This window comes from Zootoca vivipara, chromosome 5 (assembly GCF_963506605.1).
Source record: "Zootoca vivipara chromosome 5, rZooViv1.1, whole genome shotgun sequence".
Classification (NCBI taxonomy): Eukaryota; Metazoa; Chordata; class Lepidosauria; order Squamata; family Lacertidae; genus Zootoca; species Zootoca vivipara.
In genome coordinates, this window is record NC_083280.1 from 64,160,356 (window position 1) to 64,188,314 (window position 27,959).

The 27,959-nt window shown below is 42.5% G+C and overlaps 1 protein-coding gene across 2 annotated transcripts; it reads right to left on the reverse strand.

Moving 5' to 3' along the window:
* LOC118096259 (protein FRA10AC1) lies at positions 1-27,959 on the reverse strand. Of its 2 annotated transcripts, XM_035137826.2 has the most exons (15): positions 27,703-27,959; positions 22,495-22,571; positions 21,117-21,206; positions 20,988-21,033; positions 18,995-19,071; positions 18,172-18,255; positions 17,451-17,535; positions 13,986-14,031; positions 8,440-8,553; positions 7,439-7,481; positions 6,399-6,520; positions 5,643-5,681; positions 4,557-4,641; positions 3,731-3,816; positions 1-92 (listed from the first exon to the last, which is right to left on the reverse strand). In XM_035137826.2, the coding sequence occupies exons 1-14, from the start codon at positions 27,718-27,720 to the stop codon at positions 3,774-3,776; spliced, it is 969 nt and encodes a 322-aa protein (XP_034993717.2). In that variant the 5' UTR covers positions 27,721-27,959; the 3' UTR covers positions 1-92; positions 3,731-3,773. The 2 variants fall into 2 exon arrangements, with proteins under 2 accessions (XP_034993717.2, XP_034993716.2); XM_035137825.2 differs by lacking the exon at positions 1-92 and having other exon boundaries at positions 2,932-3,816.

Genomic DNA, 27,959 nt, shown 5'->3' on the forward strand with positions numbered 1-27,959 from the left:
TGGGGATTTCTCTGAAACAAAGTAGCATACAGTCCAGTCCTTACTTGTCTGCCATTTCCAGTGGAATCAACAGTGACAGCACCGGGAGGAAACTGGAAAAAAAAAATCATGACGAATGGATGGAATATAATCAGAGATTAATTTGTACAAGTGGATTATGGGTTCATTTCTTGGGTTGCTGTCATCCTCAATTTATACAGAATGTTTTTTATTAAATGAACTAAAGCTGCGAACTGTCAGGATTTTTACACTATTTTCTGTCAATTTCATATAAGCATCTCTACATTGCACACCTTGTAATCCCATAATTAGTAATGGAGAGCAATAGGTTTTATATTATGTTTAGCCCTTTCATCTGGAATTATTTATCTTCTTTTCCCTGTACTGTTACAAATAAAGTTGCAGCAGATGTCATGTTAGTAGCTGTAATTCCATCATCAGATTTGTGCCTATAAACAGACCTATTGCACATGCATATATACACCTTGATCCAGAGATTTTCAATGGGTGCAGGAGCTGTAGTGCAGAGGTGAGCAGTCTTAAGGCCTGCAGGATCTACTTTGCTTATTTTACTAGCATGCCAAGCTTCACCAATCAGAGCCAGATGCAAAATAGTGGTTGAAGAGGGAGGACGAGTGCTCAGAAATAATGACAAGGTACCTCTGTCCACTCTTGTTGCTTCAGAAGCTTAACTTAGGTGTTGCGGACAGGGAGCCTGTTAGTTACTGCTATCAGTTATCTGAGAATCAGACAACCTTGCCAATTTCCCAGAGATCACAACCAGCCTTCAGCCCACTCCAGAGCAGATAGGGGGAAATCCCATCCACAAGAGCTGCCCTATTCTTAAAAGGAGGTAGTAAATCTTTGCCCATTATTTTGCATATGTGGATCTGTTGGATCCACTGAAATGAATGGAAGGTTCATGTACACATGAACTCTGTGTTCTGCTAATCACCTCTCCAGTGTGAGAGCTACTGTGGTGTGGCTCTTTACCACACTGAAAAGATAAAATCTGAAACCTGAGACCACGTTGGTGGAACCCGTGCTGTATATCGTTAATCTTCACACCAGTATTTCCGTTTCCATACCCTTCCCACATAACTTGGCACTTCTCATGATAGCTTTGTGGTACAAAATGAATCGTACGGTAAAAAGTATGTGAGAAGGCAGGCTATCTGTTAACAAATCACACAAACAGAGCAAATTTATCCATCATAACACTAGAACTTGGGGCCATCCAATGATGCTGAATGTTGGGAGATTCAAGATAGACAAGAGAAAGTACAGTACTTTTTTCTCTCAGTGCATATGGAATTCATTTCCCGACAAGGTCCGATGACCATCCACTTAGCTGGAGGATAAGGCTATCAATGGCCAGTAGCCAAGATGTCTATGTTCTGCCTCCCTTGTTGGAGCCATTATGCCTCTGTATACCAGTGGCAGGACCTGCTTGTGGGCTTCTTATAGGCATTTGGTTGGCTACTGTGAGAACAGGCTGTTAGACTAGATGGGCCTTTGCCTGATTTGCCAAGCCTCTTCTGTTCAAATCAGCAAGAGTAGTTTATAAATGGGCATGTGTCTTGAAAGCACCGCCTCCCCCCAAAAAACCCCCAAGTTCAGTCCTTGAATAAGCAATAATTCTCACTCAGTAAACAATGCAAAACCACGGGCATTTGTTTTTGAGCTCACGGGCATTTGTTTTTGAGTTTTCCCTGTTACCAGCATTTCTTTTCAAAAAGCTTCAACCGCATGCAAGTTAAGCTAACAGCTTTAATTCCATGTACATATACAGATGTTGTATATGGAAAACTGTGACCATTACATGGCATTAAGCATCCAATCCATATCTATATATCTTTTCAGAGTACGCTTGATCACTATGGACAAAGGAAATATTTTTTCATTGATAAATCTTTATCTGCTGTGCACTAGGTTACTGAAATCAAAACACAACTGCAACAATTTTTTCAAATGTGTTATGACTATGATCCTCAAATCATTTTAGTATCAGATGTTTCACTAAGCCAGCCATTTTGTTTTTATACGTCCAAATAGTGGCAAATACCTTTGGGGCAGAAATGCAAATAGAGCTGTATAGCACCTGCTTCTATAAACTTCTAAACATGCTGCAAAAATGTTTCCGAAAAGGGTCAAAGCTATACAAAATACAAGAGTAACCCAATGATACAGTGTTTCATTAAAATTTATCATTTGTTCGATTATTGATTATTGGGCCAAATATTTATGCAGACTTTTACAATGCCATAAAAATATATAACTATATTATTTTTCTGTATTAAATATAGATACAAGAAAGAAATACTAAGGTTGCTGTTAATCATATACTTTGTATTAAAACAAAAATCAGCATATTAAATATGTACTGACAATTTTTTACAACTGTACTGGAAAGACCTACAAGAAAAGCTAGACCTCGACAATGGACACTTTATAGTGTCTGAAACAGCAGATATCGTAGTAGGCTCTTCCAAAGCCCTGAGAGACATGTTACACAGATGCAAGCTGATTGTTGCTTATTGGATTTGGCTCCCAACCAAACTTACAAGAAGGCAAAGATTTAACCTTTAAATCCACCTTCTTACCTAAAGAAGCCTTCACACACAGACAGCTACCTTTCTTTGGTATTCAAGGACACACTTAATGATTTATCTTTCTTCTGTGTACATGAATACAAAAAAATATAATTAAATAACATTAAATGTGTGTAGAGATGTTCCAATATTCACTCAAGCTGTTCACCAGGGTAAAAACATGTTCATGAATATATTATGAATATGTTCAATTGGGTTTTTTTTTTTAAAAAAAACTTCTGGTCTTTTATTACCTGGCATATTTAATTGTCTACTGTCAATACGATAAGCACACTACTTTAAATGTAACTGTTCCATGCCCGCCCACCCACCCCAAAAATTAAATGTAAATGTCATGCAAAAATATGCTAACTTCTTTTTAAACCTTATTTCACATTGCTCAGGGACCAAACAATATAGTTATTTTCGAGCATATTATTTATTAGAAGCATATGGTAAAATTGATTTAAGATATGTTGTACTTTGAACAGGGGAGAAAGAACCAGGCTGAAAGGTTGTGTGTTCTCATCTTGTTGCATGCTCAGGATTACATTCTAAAGGAAGATTACTGTTCGTTCACTGCTAAGGGGATCAGAAATCATGGATAATGCTTAAACCGCATGTACCTTTGCCCAAGGCAAGGCATCTCCCTCGTTCATTAAAACAAAATGTGACAGTTAACTTAGTTCCCAGTCTTACGTATCTATCCTTCAGAAATAGCTAGCTATACAAGTGCTCATGCTGGTCTCAAGTTTGATTACCAAAGCTAATCATTCCCTCTAACAGCGAACTTTAATAGCAAACTGACTGCTAACATGATTGGAGTCAAAACAGAAGCGCTGAGGAAGAAGAGGTAGGTATCAGTGACACTGGGTAAGTTCTGAGGAATGCAGAACTACAAAGCAATAAAAGGCCCCAAAATTGCCTCTGCATATTTGTTTGGTGTTTGTTTTTTAAAAAGGTGAACATTAATCAGCTGCTATAAATCTAACCTGTTCATCAGAGAATGCTGGATCTTATCATAGCTTTTGAATCTAAGTGAGCCTGTGAAGAAAATATGTGCTGGATAATTCTTATGCAATTAAAACCATATTTAAAGAAAAGTCGGGTATGAAATTGGAAGCTTGATGTTTATTTACGGATTTTGATGATCCATGAAGTTCCAGATTTCCACATTACATTTCAGAGAAATAAGTCTTGAAAATACTCATCAAATTCTTCTTCCCTGTAAAACAAAAGCAAATGGTATTAAGAAGCACTAGGGGGGGGGGCATGCACGCAGTCATTTTCATTTACTCACAAGGACATTTTTCAGTCCAAGGTGTGGTACACGGCAGGGTTTGTGCTGACAAAAACGTTGCACAATTGAGGCCTACTGTTAAGCAAATATATGCTTACAAAAATGCTTACAACTTATGGTGGCATGGCAGAGGTGCTGTACCAATCTTGCAAGTAGATAACACATGTGCAAACAGTAATGCCAGGGTTGTTAGATCATTCTAATGTGTGAAATGGCTGCAACAAAACTGAGAAACCTATGGGAAGATTGAAATCTAAGGGGAATGTTTCCAAAGGCTGGTGCTTCCTGCAGTGAGGCCCAAATTGCATCCTTGCCCACATTTAAAATGTCTTGCTGAACCTCCCAGACACCAATTGCTACCTTCCTTCTAAGGCTGGTGCTGTCTGAAGCAGGTTGCTTCTCCGTGTTATATGATTGGCCCTGGCTGATGGATTTTGACTACGTGATTTGCCCACCACTTTCCCTCTTTTAGGGGCAGAGCAGATTTTATTTTACTATGTCTCCAAATAAGCCTGCAATTTACAGAGGAGTTCTCTTCTTTGTTTCGTTTCTGCTCATAAAGGTTAACTGTAATTGTTACCAATTTGAGAAAAATGACATAATTATATTTATTTTATATAAGCACCATCGTTTTAAAACAAACAGCTACTCGTCAAAAAACTAACCGCGTTTTCTCTTCTGTTTCTTGTGGCGGACCCTTCCAAAAATCAGCATCTGAGGGACCATCTTGCTCGTCATTATTGACGGAATCTGTGAATGAAAGAGTGATTTAGTATTTAAAATGATTTTAGGAATGTCACATTTTAATCTATGTTTGCAAGCTGCCTAAAGTGGCTGGGGAAACCCAGCAAGATGGGTGGGGTGTAACAACAACAACAACAACAATAAATACAAAGCATTTTCTTTATTAACGAGTCTCATTCACAATCCAATGAAGCTAACATTCTCAATCTATCTTTTGTAAATATTTAAACAGGAGAAGAATTAGGAACAACAGGCTTATGGATACGCTGCAACTATATTTAGCTAGTTTATATTCCAATATCAACATTGTGAATAAGACTGACCAAGCCTTTCCTCTTTAAAATCCATCCCTTTGTAATTGTGGTATACGTTTCTTCCTAAACAGGTAATTTTGGCATGTGATTTTGTGGGCTGCATGAAGGCGTAAGAGGAACAAATATGGTTGCAGATTTAAATGCCTTATGTTTATCACCTCTTTTCCTAATCCCAAGCAAAGTATCATTTTTAAACAAGACAAAAGATGCAATGCAACTAAATACCCAATGTGGTTTGGGTCCCAACAGCCTAGCGGCTGCTGGATTACAAACTGTAATTTTCTGCATTTCCACATGAGCATCAGAATGTACTTTCTTTCCACCTATCAACTCTGCATTGTGTTCAGTGGAATGGAGATTTGAATGTGTATTCAAAATGCAGCCCCAATCCACATCTTTATGCATCTGGCAGCACATACCGTAAGTACTTTTTTTAAATAAAAAAAAAGTTGGAGCATGGCACTTAATGCTTACTTGGGGTAGAAAATCTCCTGGTAACATGAGACTTCTTGCCGGCATTTTACAGAAAGGGCAACATGTGTCTATCTGGGTCACAAGCATTTAGGAGACCAGGCTCCAAAGTGTCTGCCTCTCCTCCACTTTGATTGACATGCTCAGCAGGAAGCTGGCTGCGGTAATGGGCCCACCACTCCTTTAAGCCAAAAATCAAGATTTCACCTGCAATTTAGTTACCTTTGTCAGAATCGTCTGATTCTTCTAAGAATGCCTGATCTGAAAAGAGATATTTTTAGAATTATGTTAGTTACATGTCTAGTTACATATACATATACAAATACAAGGTTAGAAACTCAACATCTACCTAGCAATTCCTGGCATTTGATAAGGCCAGAGAGAAATGCTAAAAAATAATAATTATGGTTTTTACTAGTAAGCCTCAAATACGTAACAAATGCTTTTGGTTAATACCTAAATGTCAGTTTTCAGTAAATTGAGTTTACCATGAAATGTTGCTAAGTGTCCAACATAAACATAGTGACCCAGGATGACATAAAGGCTAGTTCATCGGACAACAGGCTGCTTCCTCCACCAGGCCTCCTGTGCACAAATTCTCCTTCTACCCTCAACCGTAATTTGCAAACCACATGAAACATGGATAATCTTAATTTAGCATCTGAAACCAAGGTTTGGCTTGAAATGTCAGCTTAGAAGCACCCCAGGACAGAGAGATTCACTTTCTTGGGGAACCTTCCCACCTGTAGGAAATAGACCAGGAGTTTTTCCCAGCTTCCCCCTCTCCTCTTCCTCCCATGTTTGTCCTTTCCTCTCACAACTGGATGTGATCTGCAATCCCACAGGCACACAAATCCTCCCGAGTCGAATCGGCTAGCGGTTTTCCAAAACACGAAATGTACATGTAGAGTCAAACATTCAACTATGAATGTTAACATTTTAAAACAACCTTGCTTTAAGCATTAAGATTTCTTTTACCTTTATGACTCTTTCTTTTCTTTGGCTTGTGTCTGTGGGGTGAAGATAATCTTGTTTTCTTTGAAGCTTTGGAGCTTTGTTCTGTGCTTGCTCTCTTTTTCGTTGGTTTGACTTCCTTCCTCCTTTATAAAAGGGAATGGATGTTAAAAGTTCTATCAATGTGTTTATCCAGCAACAAAAATATTACAGAAATATACAGTGGATGGGAAAGGGCTCTTTAGAATTCCTGAACCCTGAAAAAATCAGAAAATTGATGTTTTGAAACTGATCAATTTGAACATAGCATGGATGCTTTTTGTGTAAGAAAAGATATATGCCCTAATAAAAGAGAAAAGGGTTGAGCCAACTCAGCTGATTCCAAAAAAGGGCCACATCTTAGTTGAACATAAATGTGCAGAGTGTAACCTGAATCAAAGCTTAACCCCAGAACTGTGTAATGCTATCAATCAGTTCTTGAACCAGGAAAGTAGACAAAGTGTCAATAAACATGCATACACGTTTCCCCAATCCCTTGAGGGGACTGTATGCATACACAAGCAGACTTCCGTATGTGTTTATTCCTAGCTGGACAAGCAAAGAGGTGCTTCATGGATCTGCTCCCCAATCCAAACAGCTGGGATTTCAGCTTTTGAAAAGCTGAAAACAGTTGCTTGGGAGAGGAAGATACTGTATTTTGCCATGTATAAGATGCCTCCTGTTTACAGGGACTCCAATTTAAGAAAATAGGGGGGAGATTGCCCCATGTATAAGATGACCCACAGTTTCCCACATCATTTAAAGTAAAAAAAACCTTGTCTTATACACGGAAAAGTACGGTAATTTCAGGTTGTGGCAAACATCTGTTGGGGAACTCATGGGAGCAAATCATAGAATCACAGAATTGCAAAACTGGGTGTGACCCCGAGGGTCATCAAGTCCGACCCCCTGCAATGTTTGGAATTACACAAAGGGGAGGAGAGGAAACATAACCCCGCCGGCATAGCATTGTGCATACAACTCAGTATACCCAAACATATATACAAAGACTGTACTTTTGTTACCTGTGGTGAAAGTTTAATTTGTAAGAGCATTCGGGACAAAGCCCTTTAAAAAAAAGAGGAAAAACAGAATTAAATGTAGAGGAATTAAATTATCCCCATAAATTTTACATTTAACGACAATTATCCCCATAAATTCTGCTTTCAGTTTTTGTAAGACTGCCATATCTGGCATGTCACACATGTTGCACACTAATCAAAGGCATCAGCACTAATTCTGCCTTTTAATAAATAAATCGGAAAAGCATTATTAAAAACACTCGGGGTTGTTTTCAACTAAGTTGTGTGTGTATGGAATGAGGTCTGCTCACACAGAGGGAATTTCCTCACTCTCCTCCCATCCGCACTGCCCAAATGTGCTCTGGAGCGTTGCTGGGACCCACAGGACAGGTTTAGGGCACGGGGGGGGGGGGGGGAGTCGCACAGGGAGAGGAGAGAGTGGAAAAGTCTCATAGTGAGAGCAGACCTTGTTCCTTGTGTGCATGCCCCACTTAGTGCTACGCTGAATTCCACCCTTGGGCTGCAATCCTATACCCAGTTTCTTGGGGGGTAAGCATAACTGAACTCAATGGAACTTACTCTGTTGTTCAACCAAAGAAATCTTTGGTGGCCTTTGAACACAAGACCAAGACATAATTTAACTACTAGAGGGATGAGCCTAAGCAAAGGGTTGGACTCATTTTCTCCCTGCTCACCTCCTCTTTTGCCGCAGGAGGTGGTTTTCAGCAAAGCCAAACAATCCACATTCTACAGAAATCAGCTGGTTTGGAATGGATCCAGGCTGCACTCCTCTTTTGTGAACTCTGTACTTTTAAAAAAACCCTGTAATGGGGGTTTATAAAAGTCCTAATGTAATTTTCTACCCCAAGTGAACATCAACCGTAATAATTCAGCTGGCCAGATCCATTTATAATTAGCCGACTAAACCACTTTGAGGTTTTCTTAAAATTAAGCAGTATATTGTTAAATAAAAATAAGAATGAAATCTCACTGTTAGGACTCACTTAATTTAACAAGTGCGTTTTTCTTTTCGCCATGCTCAACGTAACCAAAATTCACCTCCCAACTCTTCAAGCCTTCTTTCTCATCACAGTGCTTACTTCCACAGGAAAACTGACCTAGAAAGCAGGCAAAACAGAAAACAGCACTAAATTTATCTCTCCCCAGGTGAGTTGATGACAATTAAGTTAACTGTTAAGGATACTACTACTAGTTTTGCTTAACAAGAGGGCCTTCTCGGTAGTGAAGGCACCCTCCTTGTAGAACATTCTCCCTTCAGATGTCAAGGAAATAAACAACTATCTGACTTTTAGAAGACATCTGAAGGCAGCCCTGTATCGGGAAGTTTCTAATGTTTAATGTTTCAATATGTTTTGATATATGCTATGAGTCGCCTAGAGTGGCTGGGGAAATATTATTATTATTATAACATCATGTGGTATTTACAATGAAGACTAGGTTAGTCTAAATCAGATGCAATCTCCAGCACTTTGCATAGGCAAGGGAAGAAAAATAATATATTGCAAGATCAAGCAAGTGCAATAACACTGTTTCCTTGGTTCTACATGATTATTTGATGGTCCTGGGATGCCATACCCATACATTTTTATGGTCCAAAATCTAAGACATTGAGAAATATGAGTAATATATTGAAATAATTCCATTAGTGCACAATCCTAAACCAGCATGCCCATTTCAAAGGCTGGAGGGGGTTAGAAAGGAACTGTGCCATGGGGGGGGGAGGGGCTGCCCCATGACAGAAGCCCTTGTTATGCCTAGGAAGAAGTTCCCACCAGTGACAAACCCCAAACTGGAACATTATAGAGCATAGGGAGTTGAATCCCCAGGGGGCCTAACCCCTGGGGGAAGAATAGCAAAAAATGGAACCTGCCCTCCCACCTTCTGCTCGGGCCAGTATGAGCCAGTGCGGCTTCAGATGTGGTGGTAGGTGGAGCAGTGGCAGACTGTGGGGTCTCAAATTTCAGTGCAACGCCCCCACCCACCCTGTTTTTCACCCTGCATTCTAAACCATGGTTGCAGCGGTCCTTTGGCGGACCCAAGGCTCCACGCCCAGTGCAACTGAACCAGTTGTGTTGCCCTGAACCCGCTTCTGTGAGAGCTTCCACTCTTGCTTCTCCCTGCCACTTATTACTGGGATGGATACTGGCAGAGCCAGCCCACTGATGAGGCGGGGTGAAGCAGCCACCCCAGGGGGTGGAAACCAAAGAGGTGTTCCCACAGTCACTCAACCCACCCCACTGCCACCAGAGAAGCACCCCAGGCAAGGGAGGCTTTGGTGGGGTCATGGCGGAACCACGTTCCGTTGTCCAGTTTGCCGCTGGTCTCCCCTGCCCCTAGGAGTGGAGAGGGGTGGGTGGCCCAGCTGTGCAGAATGCTTCACCTCTCACCCAGCAGGGTGGTGAGGTTTTGCAAGGGCTTTTCCTTGAGGGGAAGCCCCTTGCAGATCCACGTGCCATTCTCGGCACCACGGGGGTAACAGCTGTGTGCCAACTCATCTCAGGCACTGATATTCCTGATCCGAGTGACTCCTTTGTGCATTTTAAATTATTTTTGTTAGTTCTCCCCAGCTCCCCAACCCCACTTTATACCACATTTTAACCTGTTGAAACATCCCCGAGTTTTCCAAAAGCAGGTTGCCACAGAATCATAGAATTGCAGAGTTGCAGGGCGCACCCGAGGGTCACCTAGTGGAATCTCAGCTAAAACATACTTGACAGCTGGTCATTAAAACAACCTCTGCTTAAAAACCTCCAGTGAAGGAGAGTGTTGTGTTGGAGTGAAGGATATGCTGCAATTCAGAACAAACCATTTAAAAACCCTGACAGGGATGCATAGCTGGACTCTGTACTGTGCATGTCTTTTTTAGGATGCTGAACTTCAGTAACAAAACGGGCACAGCATGTGGCAGCCTTGTTTCAGCATGTCCCACGAATGAAAGCCCAACATCTCATTTGATTTCACTAGCTCTGTTGTGATTCTAAACCCGTGTGTAGTACCAGCGAAATACAGCCTCTCGGAAAATGAAACATCCCTATGCCTAGCGAGTGGTGACTATCTGTATTAATAGGCTCACCTCCAGAACTGTTTTTGAAAGATTAACCTCAGAATGCTCTGCCTAAGCTGCTAACCAATGGATTGACAGTGTCCTCAGATACTTCACTTCTGCTGTGCAAAACCAACCGTAATGCTAAAGCAGGAACCAAAGAGCACAGAATGCTGCTGCTCATTTACTTCTCCAAATGAATTAAGAGACACACAGTCAACCCTGGTTAAAAGAACACTTGAATATTTATACAAACACACATATATACATACAAACAAACAAACGGGAAACATCAGAGTTTGTTTGTTTTTTAATCAATACGGTGTATTTTGTTTTAATTTACACCTACAGCAATCTGATGCCAGCATCAAAACTCTGGCTGATGGCGATGGGTTGGGATTGTAGCCCATGCTTCAAGTCATATGCACAAGGGAGACAAAGGATGTGCCTGATTAATAGGTTGATTTTTAGACACAACAGAGCTCTTATTCTAAGAGGGGAGGAATCAAAATATATTTAAGGACCCTCAAAGGCTTGAGCTGCTGTGGCACAAAACAGCCGTTGGGGAACCTTAGAAGAGGGGATTTAAGTCACTTAAGGGTTAGGCTGATCACTTTGTTTAGTGGTAGGGAGGAATTTTCTCTGACAGCTGATTGGCAAGTATCTCTGGATGCTTCACCCTCAGCCGTACAGTATCTCTTAACTCACTTGCTGGAGTCATTGCGCTCCATCTATGTCCTAGTGGTTTGGTGCAATGTTTCCTGTTTGTGGTTGGTATAACTATTTATTTATTAAATCTGTATGCCACCCTTTATCCGAAGATCACAGGGTGGTTCACAACATAAAAATACAAAATGCAAAAACAAATTACATAGTAAAACAAAAACAAACCAATAACCCCCTCCCACAAACACATTTAAAAGGCCATATGTTTACTCAGCCAAAGACCTGGTTATTGAGAAATGTTTTCACCTGGTGCCTAAAGATAAATAATGAAGGCGAGCCTCCCTGGGGTGAGCATTGCACAAACAGGAAGCCACCACAGAAAAAGCGCTTTCTTATGTTGCTGCCCTCCAGACCTCTCATGGAGGAGGCACATGAATAAGGGCCTTGGATGACGATTGCAGGGTCTAGGTCAGTTCATATGGGGAGAGGTGGTCTTTGAGGTATTGTGGTCCTGAGCTGTCTAAGGATTTAAAGGTGAAAACATCACTTTGAAAAGGGCCCAGAAACTAATTGGCAGCCAGTGCAGTTGGGCCAGGATCGGTGTAATATGCTCAAACTGTCTTGCCCTGGTGAGCAACCTGGGTGCTGAATTCTGCACCAGCCAAAGTTTCCAAACCATCTTCAGAGGCAGCCCTACATATAACGTGCTGCAGTAATCGAACCTAGAGGTTACCAGAGCATAGACAATAGTAGTTATCTGGGGCGTAGCTGAGCCACCAGCTGAAGCTGATGGAAGGCACTCTGCACCACCAAGGCGACCTGAGCCTCAAAGGATCCAGAAGTAGCCCCATGCTGTGTACCTGTCTAACCCCATCAAGAGCAGGCAACCTCCTAGGAACCTCCCATTAACAGTGCATCAGTCTTATCTGGATTGAGCTTCAGTTTGTTGGCTCTCATCCAGTCCATTACTGATGTAAGGCAGTGGTCCAGCACATCCACTGCCACACCTGCAGATAGAAAGGAGGAGGAGATCTGTGTGTCATCAGCATATTGCTCACAACGTACTCCAAACCTCCAGATAGCCCCACTCAGCAGCTTTATGTAAATATTAAACAGCATGGAGGATAAAAACAAACCCTGAAGTAACCCCACATTGAAGGCTCCCCAGGTCTGAAGATGGTTCTTGGTACTTCCCAAGCATCACCATCTGGAAACGACCATCCAAGTAGGACAGGAATCACCACAAAGCAGTGCCACCCACCCTAACTTGGTCAGCCACGCTAGAAGGATACCATTGTCAATGGTATCGAAAGCCACTGAGACGTCAAGGAAAACTGTCCTTCTCCTGACAGAGCTCATCATACAGGGCGACCAAAGCACTTTCTGTGCAAAACCCAGACCTAAACCCTGACTGAAATGGATTTACAAAATCAGTTTCCTCCAAGAACGCCTGGCATCAAAATAACTACAATGAAAACGTTTGATATGAACCTCAACCTGGTTATGGAAGGAAAACACAACTTGTTTCATTAAATGATAGCTAGGAAGCCAAACCAGAATTCAGAAGAAAATGTCATTTTAAAATTAATGTCACTGCTTGTTGTTTTTCTTACATACTGAGGTGGGAGAAGTTTTAAACAGCTTCTACTGCCATGTTGAGATGTATGCAAAATCAGAAGAATGTTTGATTTGAGAATGCTAATAAAATAATATACAAAACGTGTTTTGCAAGAGTAAGTTCTGCAAAACAGATTACACAACTGCATCTAGAAATGCTTACAAAACTGCTGAATGCTTGCGCCCCTTAGTGGTGAACTATATTATTGATCTATGCTAATAGCTGCTGGTAACTGCAGCTGTCTTTGTGAAGACAGCCTGTGGTTTCAGAAATATTGAGAAACAATAAATAAATGCAGAATATATATTAGTGGTCTACTGCATTGCTAGAACAAGAAACTGTCACAAGAAGCTATCCATAGCACAGCTGGGCTTCCTATACATTATTTATTGGAACTTGATCAGATATATTTATATCTTCAAACTGTCTATAAATTACAAAATAAGTATGGTTCCAAGCCAGCAGAAGTTCCCACTGGTGAAAACTGCATTCGCCGCTTCCACCAATCTCTCCTCACCCCTGCTGCCCCTATGCCACCACCCACACAGCTCCAGAGGATGGGCCCAACTTAGTTGTGGGGGCACAGGGAGCTGCAGCAGGAAAGGGAAACTGATGAAAATCACCTCCTCTGCCAGCCAGAGCCTGCATTGATAGGCAGCCATGACAGAAGACTGAATGGGCTGTCAAGGAGTGAGACATACAAAAAAAGTCATGTTGGTATCAACAGTCCTCTTGCCCAGTCTGCTTTACTACCTATGGTTGCATTAGCAAATGCTTCTTAAAACAATACATAATAAATTAAATCAAGCTCCTTTCTCAGCTATTCTCCACCCAGATCATTAAAGCACTCTAGAGATGGTAACTGCCATAACAGAAGGATATAAGCTACTTTCATGTTATTGTGTATGTCTTGAAAAAAATAGTCATTATGTGACAATGTAATAAGAGAGAACAAACAAAAACATCCATTCAAAAAGGCTTGGATCTCAAAGTTCCCTATGTGTGCATAAAGACCAAGGGAGAATCCCCTCCTAGCTGCACCCTTCCACACTAAATCTCATAACGTTACAGAAGGTTTATCAGCTGTCAAACAACAACTGGTGGCAGGGGCTGCAGCAGGAAGCCCCATTCTCTGAACAGAACTCTGCTCATAGAAGTTACAATTCAAGCCACAATAAGGAAAGAAAAAAACAACAACTTGCCTTTTCCTGACACAACCTCTTTCTCATGTCTCCATCTAAATCCAAACTGTTAGAAAAACAAAAGACATGCAGTAAGTATTTTGCACTTACACGTTCAGTGCATCCAGTGCAACTGAGATATTCCTCTTATGACTCAGCTATTGCAATTTTATTTTTCTAGTTCACTATCACTGAATTATTATGATATTGAGTTATGTGTTCCACAGACAATGGTAAGAATGGATTTCATAGACTCTGATAACTGCTGGTAGGCAAGAAATAGGAACGATTAAAATATGAATTGATAAGATCCACCCTCGCCTGGAATTGCTTCTGATGTCACTCTAAAGCAGGGGTCCTCGAACTTTTTAAACAGGGGGCCAGTTCATTGTCTCTCAGACACTGTTGGGGGCCGGACTATAGTTTGAAAAAAATATGAACGAATTCCTACACGCACTGCACATATTTTATTTGTAGTGTACAAAAAACAGGCAAAATGATACAATATTTAAAATGAAGAACAATTTTAATCAACATAAACTTATAAGTATTTCAATGGGAGGTATGGGCCTGCTTTTGGCTAATGAGATGGTTAATATCCAGTTCCATATTTGTTACTGCTAGTTGTAGCAAGTGATGCATGTGTTCATCAGTTAGTCTGGATCTGGTTGGAGATTTCAGAAGTTTCATTCGGGAAAAAGCCTGTTCACAGACACAGGTGCTGCCAAAGATGGTTGCACTCCAATGCTAGTTAGTGGGGCGTGTTTCCACATTGCATGTTTGAGGATAAGCTGTTTAATGCAACATCTGTGCATCAAAATACGTGCAACCCTTGCCCTTCATTACGGTCACTATTAGATCCTGCATTTCCATGCACTGAAAAGATGGCTGGGCTATCATTCACTTTGCATTCAGAAGGCTGACAGCTGCTCGTTGGGCAAAAATTCAATGCGTGCTGCGTTTGCATGCATGGATGTGCAGTGTCATGCAAAGAGCTGCACCTGTCATATTTCTGCCTGTTCTGCAGCAGTTAAAAGATAAAGACTCCCAAGGGAGGGGAGAGATGAGCCTCCAGGTGACTGAACTATTGTTGTCCATGGGAGGCAAGTTCTTTAAATAATGGAGATTGGAATCATCAATAAGTGACACTTCCAGATATTTCTTCAGGAGTATCACAGACTACTCAAAGCAAAGCGGAACAATCCTATACATGTCTACTCATAAGAAAATCCCACTGAATTCAGTGAGGCTTCTTCCCAGATAAGTAAGTATTGGAGCTTTCAGAGTCTCATTTGAAGGCTGCAATCCTACAGGCACTTACTCAGCAATGGGACTTACTTCCGAGTAGACATGCTTAGGATCCCCATATCTGGGTCATGCCTTTATTAGGACCACACTGAAATGTGGGGCAATCCTGCATCATCCAGACTTTTCCTCATGTGGATGTCCTCCCACTCCCCCGCTACCACCCACCTCTGCTGGGCAAGGTGCAACTTACTGTGCAGAGGTGCGGGGAGCATGCAGCTCCTCGGTGCACAGGCAGCGGCGCGGGCGCCCAAGAGCCTCCCTTGCGCCAGGTTGGGCCCATCAGAAAATCTGGGCGGCACTGGCGATTGGAGGCACAGGCAAGAGCCCTGCAGATGCCGCCCAGTTAGGTGTGTGCAGGCGGCCGGGGAGACTGTGTGGCGCCTCTATAAGCTGTCTATAAGAGCCCTCCCTGCCTGCTTGCCCTGTCCTTTGCCCGCGCTGCTGGACACAGTTGTGTACAAGCCAGGGGGCCTCTGAAGCCATGCCACCGCATCCGTCCTTGCGTCGGCTGCCTCATCCGGGAGTCTGCCACCGTTAGACAGCAGCGGGTTCTGCAGTTGGTGGGTGGGCCAGGTTCAGGACTCTGGAAGGCAGGATCCGGCCCGCGGAACGTAGTTTGAGGACCCCTGCTCTAAAGGTTGCTCTTCCTCCACTTTATAAGTTCAAAGTGTTTACTTTAATCCAACTTTCTGTACTTCCTCTGTACCATTTAAATTTTCTCCTTAAAGGATACATGAAAAACATGGGAGCTCTTGCAGCAAGTTGTAGAATAACCTTTTATTTGTTCAGAAGACACTGTCCATCCTGATTCTTGACCCAAACACAAGGCCATTCCAACTTTTCCATAATGTCTTATCACAGAAGTAAACAACTTGTTCATGGTCCCAGGAGCAGAGCAGGTAGTGAGGTGATCATGAGCTTCAGGGGTGCCAGTGAAATACCCAGCTAGATACACGACACTACCTGGAAGCAGGGGAAACCTGTGAAGGTGACTGCTGGGATCAAGGCCTATCTGACTGTCTCTAACTCCTACAGGAACCCCAGACTCCTTTGTATGACTAGTCATGTCAGATCTGCACCTGCAAGCCTCTCCAGAACCAGAGAAACAGACAATGACAAATATAGATGATATGAATTGTATGTGCAGGTAGGGGACAGAGAGGTGAAAAGAGCACTCTGGGGAAGTAATACAGAATATATGCATTCCTGGGGTCAACCACCTCTTCGCCCTGCCGTCCCCTCACACAATACCCCATTTAAAAAGCCCTGTGTAATAAATAAGACTACGATGTGTACTTTCATTCAAGGGCATTCCCTCTCCAAAAAACCCTGCTTTGAAAAGTAAGAAAGACTGCAAACAACACTGTACAGAACAGCTGGTAGTTCCAATTTGCTGATCTAGATCCAACATACTGGCCACCTAGCTATACTCCCTTTTTATCGGCAAATGACAAGGAATAGACAAAGCACTGTTATGCATAATAGTCTTATGCAGGCATCCCCAAACTGCGGCCCTCCAGATGTTTTGGCCTACAACTCCCATGATCCCTAGCTAACAGGACCAGTGGTCAGGGAAGATGGGAATTGTAGTCCAAAACATCTGGAGGGCCGAAGTTTGGGGATGCCTGGTCTTATGTGTACTTTTGTCTGTGCCAAAGACCTGTTCAGCCTCTGCATTTTCAGCAAGGTGCAAGCAGGTAAAAAGTGTAACCCACAGCAAGAGCCATTGTGGGTAGTAGTCACTGATAGCATTTGCCACATGAATTTATCTATTCCTGTTTTAAAGCCATCCAAATTGGTGGCTATCACTACAGCTTGTAAGAGTGGATTCCATAGTGTATCTCTGCACTGTGTGAAGAAGTAATTTCTTTTGTCTGTTCTGAATCTTGAAACATTCAGCTTCATAGGATGTCCATGAGTTCTAATACTATAAAGCAGCCAGTCACCTCCATGAGAACCTGCATTCTCATGTGTTCACACTAGGCTATACTTTGGCTTATGATTACATGCAAACCAGGACATTCTCTCTACAGTACCTATTATCGGCCACAGGTGTTAAGATACTGACTACGTTTCTACCTATAGTCTCTGCAATAGCATACATTGCCTTAAGAGAGATTACATTCACTTGGATGAACATAGGCAGCCCCCGAGTTATAAAATTTGTCCAGCATGTACCTTGTTCTCTTTGTATTTAGTCAGATCTGCTATGCAGTACTCCTTGAATAATTTATCATAGTATTTCTTGCTAAGCCTCTTCTCCCTGAAAGACGGAGACATTATTATGGGTTAGTTGGTTAGACAACGCAAATGTAGGCAAAAGACAGAAGTTTTTTTCTATCTTTTTATCTTATTAGGAAGGCAGGAATACTAGTAAGGTAGTTTTATAAATGTACTAGCTGTCACAGAAAATTAAAGAAAAAGCACAACTCAATCGCCTTTTCTTTTTATACTTTAACATCCTATGCATTTATGCAGGAACCCCCCCCCCCCGGTGTTTAAATAGGGATAGTGAATATAGAGGTGTAGAGAATTGGTGGGCCGGTTGGACAACTCCCATCAGTCCTGGCTAGCATGATAAGGGATAGCCAATGGTAAAGAATGATAGGAGCTATAGCCCAACAACATCTAGTGAGCCACAATTTCTGCACATCTGGTGTATAGAATTGCAGCCTAACACGCAGCTGAGAAACAGCTTTGAAGATGCCTTGTTTTGTAGCATTAAAAACAAATCACTAGGTTGCTTTTAATTGGCAACGCACAATAATTCCCACTCACTTGCACCATGCGTGTATTAGCCACAAAGGTGTACAATTAGACTCCTTAAATTTATCAAGCCATTTTACATAAAAAGACTATGTATAAATTAACATATTTATACAAGAGAGAAATAAATTACCAATTCATGTCAGCTTCATCTTCCTCTCTCCACAAGAATCGGTGGTTTTCTCTTATAATGTCAAGGTCAGTCTTGTCATTTTCTCTGTTTTAAAAAAATCAATCAGTTATCAATAATATAGATCACCTCTCTTCATTTGTTGCATTTCCTTTCTAACACATTCAGTTTTATTTTATAGCTCACTTTTCCAGAAAAATCTGTGTCCAAAGTAGCACATAATACATAAAAAATACACAACAAGCAACGTTTGTCCCTGCCCTTATGCAGCATTTGAAAGGGTGGAACACTTTGCAATTCAGCAAGGAGATGGAGGCAGGAAAGACATAAGCAACCAGCCACAACTCCTGTTCCTGAGCCAAGGGGAAGGTAGCTTTGGCTGGCTGTAAAATGCCTGAAGTCTGCCTCCCAACTGAGTCTGTAAAATGCCTGAAGTCTGGTAAGGCACATTGAAAAACATGGCATCCATCCATCCTACCACTCTTCTGTGCAGGGCTCACGGGAGACCACTCAAGACCAAATGAGATGTTCTGCCTTCATCTTACATGGCTTTAGGATGGGATCCCCCCTCCAACCTACTCTGCACTATATCACTACTTTGCTTTCCCCCAACACAAACAACAGCAAGGGATGGATGCAAGTAAACTGTAACATGTGAAGCACTCCTGAATTATCCAGAGTTTACTTCCGCACGGCCCACTCCTATTTCCTCAAAAGTACGCCCTCAGTGATTTTATTTTAACTTGCTCTCTATTATTTATGCATAAGATTACAGACTTGGTAACTTCTGAAAGCAGACAGACTTCTGTAATTATTTTGTACTCACCCTGAACGTTTGAAATCTTCTTTCTTGCCACCGTAATACAAAATATAGTCATTCACCATTTTCTTATGTCTTGCATACTGACAAAAATTAAGGAATTTGCAAACAGCATTTTTCCACTTCCCAAATAAGAAATAATATAATTGGAAATCTATCATTCCTTTGCTGAAATAACTTCGCCTACGCCTAGCAAATTTAGAAATGGCTCACAGGGCATATGAAGGACTACTTAAGGAACAGGACAGAGATTTCTGCAAGAGAGAAGTTGGGGAGACTAGCAAATCTAGTGACAAAAATTTACCATTCCAAAATAAAATCTATACTGGAAGGTTCCACTTTGGACCATTTCATACAAGTGCCAACCACAGTGCACTTGGCAAAATTAGCACTATGACCACATAATGTAGTTTTCTGATGAAAATACTGAAAAGGAAAATACTCATAATAAGGTAATTCCCGATATAATGTCTTATAATTTTTTTTGACACAGGCTTCTTCTGTGCTGGTTATTTTTAACCAAGGACAACTGAATAAATACAGGCAAGTACTGTAACTGCAGGGGTGGGGGCAGAATATTCAGTTATTTTAGAATTGTTCCAGAACTGGTTACATAAAAGATGTCTAGAAGTGTTGCTTCCTTTGTCAACAAAGCAACAGGCTTTCAGCCATGCTATCATAAATAATTTATCAAGCTTCTAACTTACACAGCACATATACAAATATAGATAGAGAGTTCTGCCCCTAGGATATAGGACTAAATATTACAAGACAAGGCACAGAAAGTTGAACTTTGTACACTATTACTGACACAGGCCTAATATACATTAAGTTGAACTAAGGATACCCCGCTCCATGTAAATAGAGAAAGCAATCCACTCATCAGCTGGCTTCATGACAGACAAGGAATGCTACCCCCCAAAAAATGAGGTAAAGCAAAACAATGGAATATGCTTACAGAGCAAAAGACACAAACTATTCAACTATTAACACCGCATTTCATTGAAAAGGTATCAGGAGCGAATTCGTCACTGCCTGTATATTATTGACTAGAATCCAGCTTTGGAGTCATAACTCTCTTCCACCCACACGTTTGCTGTCTTAAAGACAGCAAGAACAGAAGTAGGAGAGTCCAAGTGAGTTCTCCTAATAATCAATTGAGGAAGGCTCTAAGTCAGACTCAATATCATTTGGGGTGGTGGTGTAGTGGCATTGCTCACCTGGTTCCACAATGCAAAGTGTGGCTGTGGGCATAATGGCATCAGAGTGGCTCCACCACTGCCCACACTGAACTCTCCTCCTGGAAACTGGCAGAGATCCTCACTGTTTAGAAGCCAGGTGAGCAATGCCACCCCACCTGCCCTACCGACTGCAACTGGTTAGAGTACTGTTCAACCTGCTGCAGTAGCTACACCTGCTGAATTCTCCTTGTAACAAGAAAAGGGCATTGAGGCTCACTAGGAGGAGCTGCAATCCATTTGCTTCCTCTTTTGCTCTCTCCAACAGCCTTCAGTCACCTTCCTGGAGAAGAAAAGCAGCACACCTATACTACTAAAGAGCTCAATCTCACTCAATGACTCCCTCCCAGGTCATCATATTGTCAGTTCTGCTCCTGATCGTACTGAAGGAGTGGTAGGTGGACCGGTTGTGTCAAGTCAAGTTGGTGTTTCTGTTGGGAGTTCAGAAGGAACAAGTTGTTCTAGCAAGTGGCATGGGCAAGGGCCCTGATTGGCAGGTGGTAGCAATGAGATCCATACTGTGCCACAAGAGCGCTTCCTAGAAAAACTTACATATAACCAATATCATATATGTGGCAAATTTAATGTCTAGTACTTAACTTTGTTCAGCGAAAATTCCTCTCTTAGATCATGAGAAATGAAATCCTACTCCCTATCCCTAAGGAAGCAACCTCTCAAACAAAGGTCTCTTTCATGAAGTTTCCTCCTCTTTTCAAAATTAAGACAAACTGTTTCTTCATCAACGCAAATTTAAAGGATACAGCATCCAATGCTAGGAAATGAAATCTTTGATTTCTTGCTTCTTCCCTGGTAAAAACAACAACATTAGTTGTCTACATGCCAAGTGCTTAATGCTGTTCTTAAAACATTCCACAAGTATGGCAATGTACCTGTCCCATTCATCTGTCGCCACCTGTCTGTGGGCCACCTTGCTCTGTTTTTCTTTCTGAAAGGGCTTTTTGAGTAATGCATCTTCATTCCTTATTACGCAGGAGGGGAAACACACAGAATTGGTTATTAGAATAAAATACGTATAAAAAGAGCAGCAACTTAGTGTTAAAGGGAAAGCTTACCCCCTGTCAATAATTAGTTGGACCACTTGGAGAAGGGATGGGAGGTTGGTCTACACCACCACTCATTCGCCCCACCTCCACCCCCCACGGCATAGAGCAGGGCCAGCAACTCCCACTGCTACAGTATGAGCTTCCTCCACACTCCTCTCTTGCTTCTGGATTAGCAAATGGAAGGCCAATGGATCAGACAAAGCGGCGGCCATAGAAAACCTTGCCATCTTGCGAGTCCCTCGCGCAACACAAAACTTTAGTCTTGCGAGTTTTTCGTTGCCCGAGGCATTCGTCTTGCGAGGTACCACTGTACATGTTTACAACTCTTCTGATACTCTGAGCAGCTGGTAGAGATGAAAGATCTATCCCTGGAATGCAACCCAATGAGTTGCTTAGCTGCCTTTGTGCACGTCTTCTAAACAGGGAAGCTCGTTCTTTCTCCAAGACATTTATACAGCTGAGACAGGAAGTCTGGCACTCTATGCAATGCGCTGTGTCATCTACGGTTAGGCCAGCCCAGTGTGCAGAAAATGCTGCACTAGAACTGACATTCAGCCAAGGCTGGGGCAAGGAAGTTATGATTGTGGACTATTACACATCCAAACAGCAACATTATTTGATCTACTCTCCTGGAGTTATGTAGACAGCCCCAGCTGGTTTTGGTGGTGTTGTTTTTGCTCTTGGATGCTGTCTTCAGCACAGGCAGCTAACCATTAGGTTAATAAATAACCCATAACCCACATAAATAAATTATTTAGGCATGTTTAGGGGTTTACTCCCAGGTAAGTGTGCATAGGAGTGCACCCTTAGTTGCCACAAAAAGGAGTAATAGGATATAATAATCAAGCAACAAGAGCACTCCATTCCCTTCCAGCAGGTGTCTTATTCTTTCATAGCCTGCTGCCACCTGTCTTTGACTGCTTTGATCTCTCGTTCAGTAGCTTGATTAATCATGCTGAGATGTGGCAGAGGGAAAGTCAAACTAAAGGACCAACTAGGCCTCAGTGCTGTTCTTGTAGAGATGAAGCACAGAACTGCAAGAAATGAGATGGCACAGAGCCACTAGATGGGCACAGCAGTTCTCCCCTACCCCACTACTCATTGGAGACAGCACTCTCTGTCAAGCCTGAGAGAAAGAAGACAAAGGAGTCTGTCATTTACACTCCTAGGAAGGACCTATAATACCACTAGTGAAAGGCATTACCTATTTTTCCGCTGGTCCGGTTTCTCTCCGGTTTCATCATCACTAAAATCAGAGTCATATCCTCCATGGCCAAGGATCTGGGAGGGAAATTACAAGACACAGAATCTAGTAAATTTAAGGATTACAAGACACTGATTTAAAAGAGATTTGCCATCATTTCCCACTAAGTTTAAAGGAACAAGAAGCATGTTTTGATAGCAGATGCAAACTACTTATTGGCTTCATAAACAGAAAGAAGATGAGAGGAAGTAAACAGATTTCTACATGTCCCCTCTGCTTAGAACCCCCCCCCATAAGAACAGCACTTCGTAAATTGTCTCCGACTCCAGAGACCACTGAAAAGGACTTTCGCAACAGCAGCAGCCACACATCCTTGCATGTCTCTTCCAATGAACTTTCACTGCATGAGCATATAAGAGGTGATGTGGGAATGTTGCAACTTCCCTCTCACCTAGGAGCAGAAGATGCAAAGAGGCACTCGGCACACATATGGTATATTCACCAATACGTCAGAGGATCCTAGTACCATTTACATGTTATTGCCCATCTTTCAGTGGCCAGCCCATCTTTGACTTTCTCAGGTCTTTGCACAACACCCTGCCAGCACCATGGAATAACCAGGAGTAGCTAACATGGTGCCTTCCAGAGGCTGATGGACTACAACTCCCATAATTCCAGACTACTGGCTATGCTATAGTTTTAGAGTGGAATCCAAAAGTATCTGGAAGGTACAACATTGGCTACTCATGCCCTGACTGACAGGTCCTAACACCTTTTCAACCAGGTCCTCCAAGTAAACACTACAATGAACTAGAAGATTCTACTTCTGTCTTATCTAGGAAATGATTCAGAGATGATGGAACAAGGCAACCCCATAAGCCAAGCACTGAAGCATCTTGGACCGGTTCACGGAGTCCTATTTCCAGTTTTTCTCTTCACACAATCAGCAACAGTGGCTCTCCAGTGAAACATATGTCCATGATTATAAATTTACAGGAAAAAATGTTTCAGCATGAAAATTTGGAATTTATTAACTACAATGGATCCATAATGTTCTTTTAAAGGTTGCATAATACTTCTTCCTTACACACAATGCACACCAGCATTCGGTCTCAATTTAGAAGAAAGTGAACTTTTCCCATTCAGTAAGTCACTCTCTAATATCTAAATTGCACGTCTGGTTTAGAAAACGCCATACACTGATCAAAGAGCAGTAAAAGGATATAATGATCCCCAACTTTCATCTAGGCTTATGAGTAAAAAGGAGGGATTCTAATCTGTAATTGTGAGACAGCACAAAATCAAGGTGTGATAACTATTCCACATGAAAAAGGATGGCATGCAAGAGTGCAATCTTATCTACGTGGCATCACCAGAGTAACTAGGACAGACACTGCAGTAATACCTTGCAATACCTTTCTGCTCTAAAAGGTCAGAGTTCAAATCCCTACTCTGGTATGAAGCCCACTGTCTGACCTTGGGCCATTCAGCCTAACCTACCTCACAGGGTTGTTATGATGTTAAACTGAAAGCAAGAGAGGCATGTACTCCACCTTGAACTCATCAGAAGAAAGGTGGGTTATAAATGCAGTAATACGTGTTTCTCCTAAAATAAGACACGTCTTATAATTTTTTTCCCCTCAAAAAACCCCACAGTGGCTTATTTTCGGGGGGTGTCTTATTTATTTTTTTTAATTACCTGTAAGTTGCTGCTGCTGCTGAAGCGCCGACAAAGAGCCCAGCAGCGCACGCCGAGTGAAGCCCTGAGCCAGCGGGACCCGCCGAAGCACCGACAAAGCGCCCAGCATCGCCGCGAAGAGCGCCCCGAGCCGCAGCAGCAGGAGAGGGATTCAAAGTGCTACAGAGCACTGCTGGGTCCCGCTGGCTCGGGGCGCTCCGCATGGCGCTGCTGGGCACTTTGTCGGCACTTCAGCGGGGCCCGCAGCACACACCGCTTTGAATCCCCCTCCTTCTCCTGCGGCTCGGGATGCTCCGCATGGCGCTGCTAGGCGCTTTGTCGGCGCTTCAGCGGGGCCCGCAGCACGCACCGCATGGAGCCCCGAGCCAGCTCCACTGCAAGAGCACGATGTGGGAGGGGAGCCTCAGTTGCTGCAGAGCTCCGTACTGGGCTGGCCAAGTGACCCGGAAGGTGTCGGGAAGTTGGCAGCCCCGCAGACACAGCACAAGTCCCCTGACAGCGTGCGTCTACCGGTAGCTATCAGGGAGCTTCCCACCGAGGAAGCCTTCGCGCCCCAATTCTGGGACCATCTCTCGCTGCTTCTCCCCACACTGCGCCACACTCACACACACAAACGCCGCACACGCTTTTCTCCTTCCATCTCCGCGGCCAATGGTGAGAGACGCAGGCGTCCATGTGGGGCCGGGAAGGGTTCAAGCAGGGTGGATAAAAATCAATGATTTTTTTAAATAAAATGCTTTTTGAGGAAAATATATTACCATCCAAAGGTTATTCCATCATGAAATAAAGATTAGTTTTTTAATTATGTAGAATAAGGTTGTATATGTTTAATTTTTTGGGTAAATAAATTCCATTAATCCATTCAAAATGTCATGCTCTTCCAGAGGTTTTTGTAAGATTATTGGGCAGTTTCTCTGCCTACAAGATATTATCACAGATGCTTGGTTTACTTTTGCAGTTCTCAAAACTGAATTTGACTCAACAGAGATCACATGCCTCTTCTTCACAGCAAAAATGTTATAACATGAACAGAGTTGAGAAAAAGACCTTAATCCTATTGTTCTACAAACCTATGAATACAGAAACAACCCCTTCAGTGCTAAGTTTCAAGAAGTTCAGTGAATAGAATAGAAACAATATTTTTCTGATTGTTTGGAGTGAACAGTATTTAGGTTTTTCATGTGTAGGCTGGGCTGACAGTCTAAGTTTCTTAATATATATATATATTGTTTTTGTTTAGCCATATTAGTTAACAAACATGGATGTTTGTTTAAGCAAATAACATATGCTGTAATGTTATTGTTTCAGTTGAATAAATCTATTTAAATTGTTATTATTAAGGTAATGATTTTTTTTCTCCTTCCTAAGTACAACAGTACAGTTGTCCAAATATGAATATCCCATTAAACTGGGGATAAAAAACTAATATGAAAAGTTGTTATTCTAAAAATCTTCATCTACTTGCATATTAAAGTTATACCAGCAAGAATTAGTCTTTATGTAGAAAACTATGATTTAAATCAAGCCTTACTGACTAGTGATTTAAATCGTGATTTAAATCGTGATTTAAATCAGTTTGATTTAAATCAAATCCACCCTGGGTTCAAGGCTGGCAAAATGTGAATGAGAAAGAAGAGCGTGATTCAAAGGTTTTGCCGGCGCCCGGGAGGGAGCGACGGAGAGCGCGAAACGGAGATCGGGCACGGGGCTCGCCAAGGAACCCAGGCGGGGGAGCCAACCCGGCAGTCCGGCAGCTGCGCTGCGCCCGCACGAAGCAAAGCCCAGCGAGGGAGCGTCGCCGGCCCCAGAGCAGCGCGACGTTGCTGGGTCCCACTGGCTCGGGGCTCCACGTGGCGCGCGCTGCTGGATGTTTTGGCGGGGCTGCAGCAGTTTCGGGCCCCAACCCGACAGGCCTCTTCCTCTTCCTTGGCGCCCTCCGGAACCACACTACGGCTTATTTTCGGGGGGGGGGGGTGTCTTATATTTTTTCAAGGCATGAAAACCCTGCCATGGCTTATTTTATAGGCGTGTCTTATTTTAGGAGAAACACAGTAAATAAATAAAACCTCTGGCAGTGTCAGCTTGTCTCTGTTGTCATTCTTTATCTGCAGCTCTAGGAATTAACATGTTCTTGCAGTTTAGTGCAGATTATTCTTAAAAACAACTGCATGTTTTTCTATAGTATTCTATAGTATACAAGATATACTGTATACAAATGGTAACAAGACTAGAATAGGTTTGCGATTGAGGTAAGGCACATTGAATATCTCACCCTTTAACATTTTTCAGTGACAATGTGTTTAGCGCAGTGTTTCAAAGTGGCAAAAAAAGAATGCTTTTCCATCCTTTGAAAATATGTATATGGATGAAACAGTTCTTCTAATCTGCAGTAGCAGTTGTAAATACTGAATCAGAGGAAAATAGTTATTTAGGATTAAAATGGAGTACGAATGTATCATCATACGTGTATGTTTTTTAACTGGCCTGGGATCACTAGATGAAGAACAGTATGTAAATAATCTTTTTTAAAAAACAACAACCCCAAAAGCAAGCATGTTTACATAACATTTATGCTAATTAGTGAGGCTGATAAACACAAGACTGAGGTTGCAATCCTAGACATCAGGGGTGGAAAGCCTGTGGCACCCCAGCTGCTCTTGGACTCCCATCAGCCACAGCCAGCATGCCCAAAAGCCAGGGATGGGTGTGTGTGTGTCATAGTTTACAACATCTGGAGGGTCCTTTCAGTTCTCCCTCTCCGCTGTACCATTTCCCTGTGCGTGACCTCATCTGTGAGCAGCAGCAAAATATTACACTGCAAATGTTGCTGAAGCAGTACAGAAAACAAGATTAGAGCCATTTTAAAATAAAGTCAGATTCTTTTTTTGCATTTGCATTTTGCCCTTCTTTCAAGAAGCTGGCTGGGAGGCACCCACGACTTTATTCCCAAATTAAACTTCGTGAGATAAGACTGAGGAGAAATAAGTTACTTTTCCACGGAATTAAATTTCAGGCCTCCTCGGTCCAAGTGTTACCCTGTGCCATCAACCCACACCATATCTATTGCTAGCCAGCACAGAATTTACCCTATATATATACTGTGTTTTTAAAAACAAAACATAAAAACGTTTACGTGGTAAGCCTCTGACATTGAAACCTTAAATGCAGGGAGTGTGTGGACATATACATGCAAGCTTTGTGGTCCAAACTGCCTTAAGAGATGTGGTTCCCTGAACTGGCGAAGCTGACAGGAAAAATCCAAAGCCATGTTTGAAAGATTACTGTAAGCAATTAACAGCACTAGCAGGGCTGTCCGAAGACTTGTAATGAGAAATTTTCTACCTTTCTATATTTATTTAAACTTTGAGTTATTTTGTAATGAGTGCAATCAGAATTTTCATTTTTGCTGCCCGACCCGCAGCGAGCGCCTTCCCAGTCGGTCACTGAGGCGACGGGCTCCGGCCCTACGTTTCCTTCTCCCTCCCCCGGGACGAGGGGCTCCTACTCACCGCATTCGAGAGCTTCATCTCCGGCGGCTGCCCCGGCTTCCAGCCCGTTCGCTTTGCCTGGGAGGAAGAAGCGAGGCGCGGCTTAGGCCTCTCCTCCCGCGGAGGAGTCCCTCAGAGACAAGGGCCCCGTCGGAAACCGCGTCCGCAGCCCCAGGGGGCCGGGCGGAGAAAGGGCCGCGCTAGGCGGCGACTCCCCGGGGCCGGATCCTTGTCCGCATGAAGGTAAAGCTCGCTCGCTCGCTCTCCCGCGCTGACTT

Coding starts and splice junctions, on each gene's coding strand:
- LOC118096259 (XM_035137826.2), bottom strand. Junction 8,554..13,985: donor AGAGGTTGTGTCAGGAAAAG/GCAAGTTGTTGT, acceptor CCTGCTTTCTAG/GTCAGTTTTCCTGTGGAAGT. Junction 7,482..8,439: donor AAACGCACTTGTTAAATTAA/GTGAGTCCTAAC, acceptor TTTTTTTTAAAG/GGCTTTGTCCCGAATGCTCT.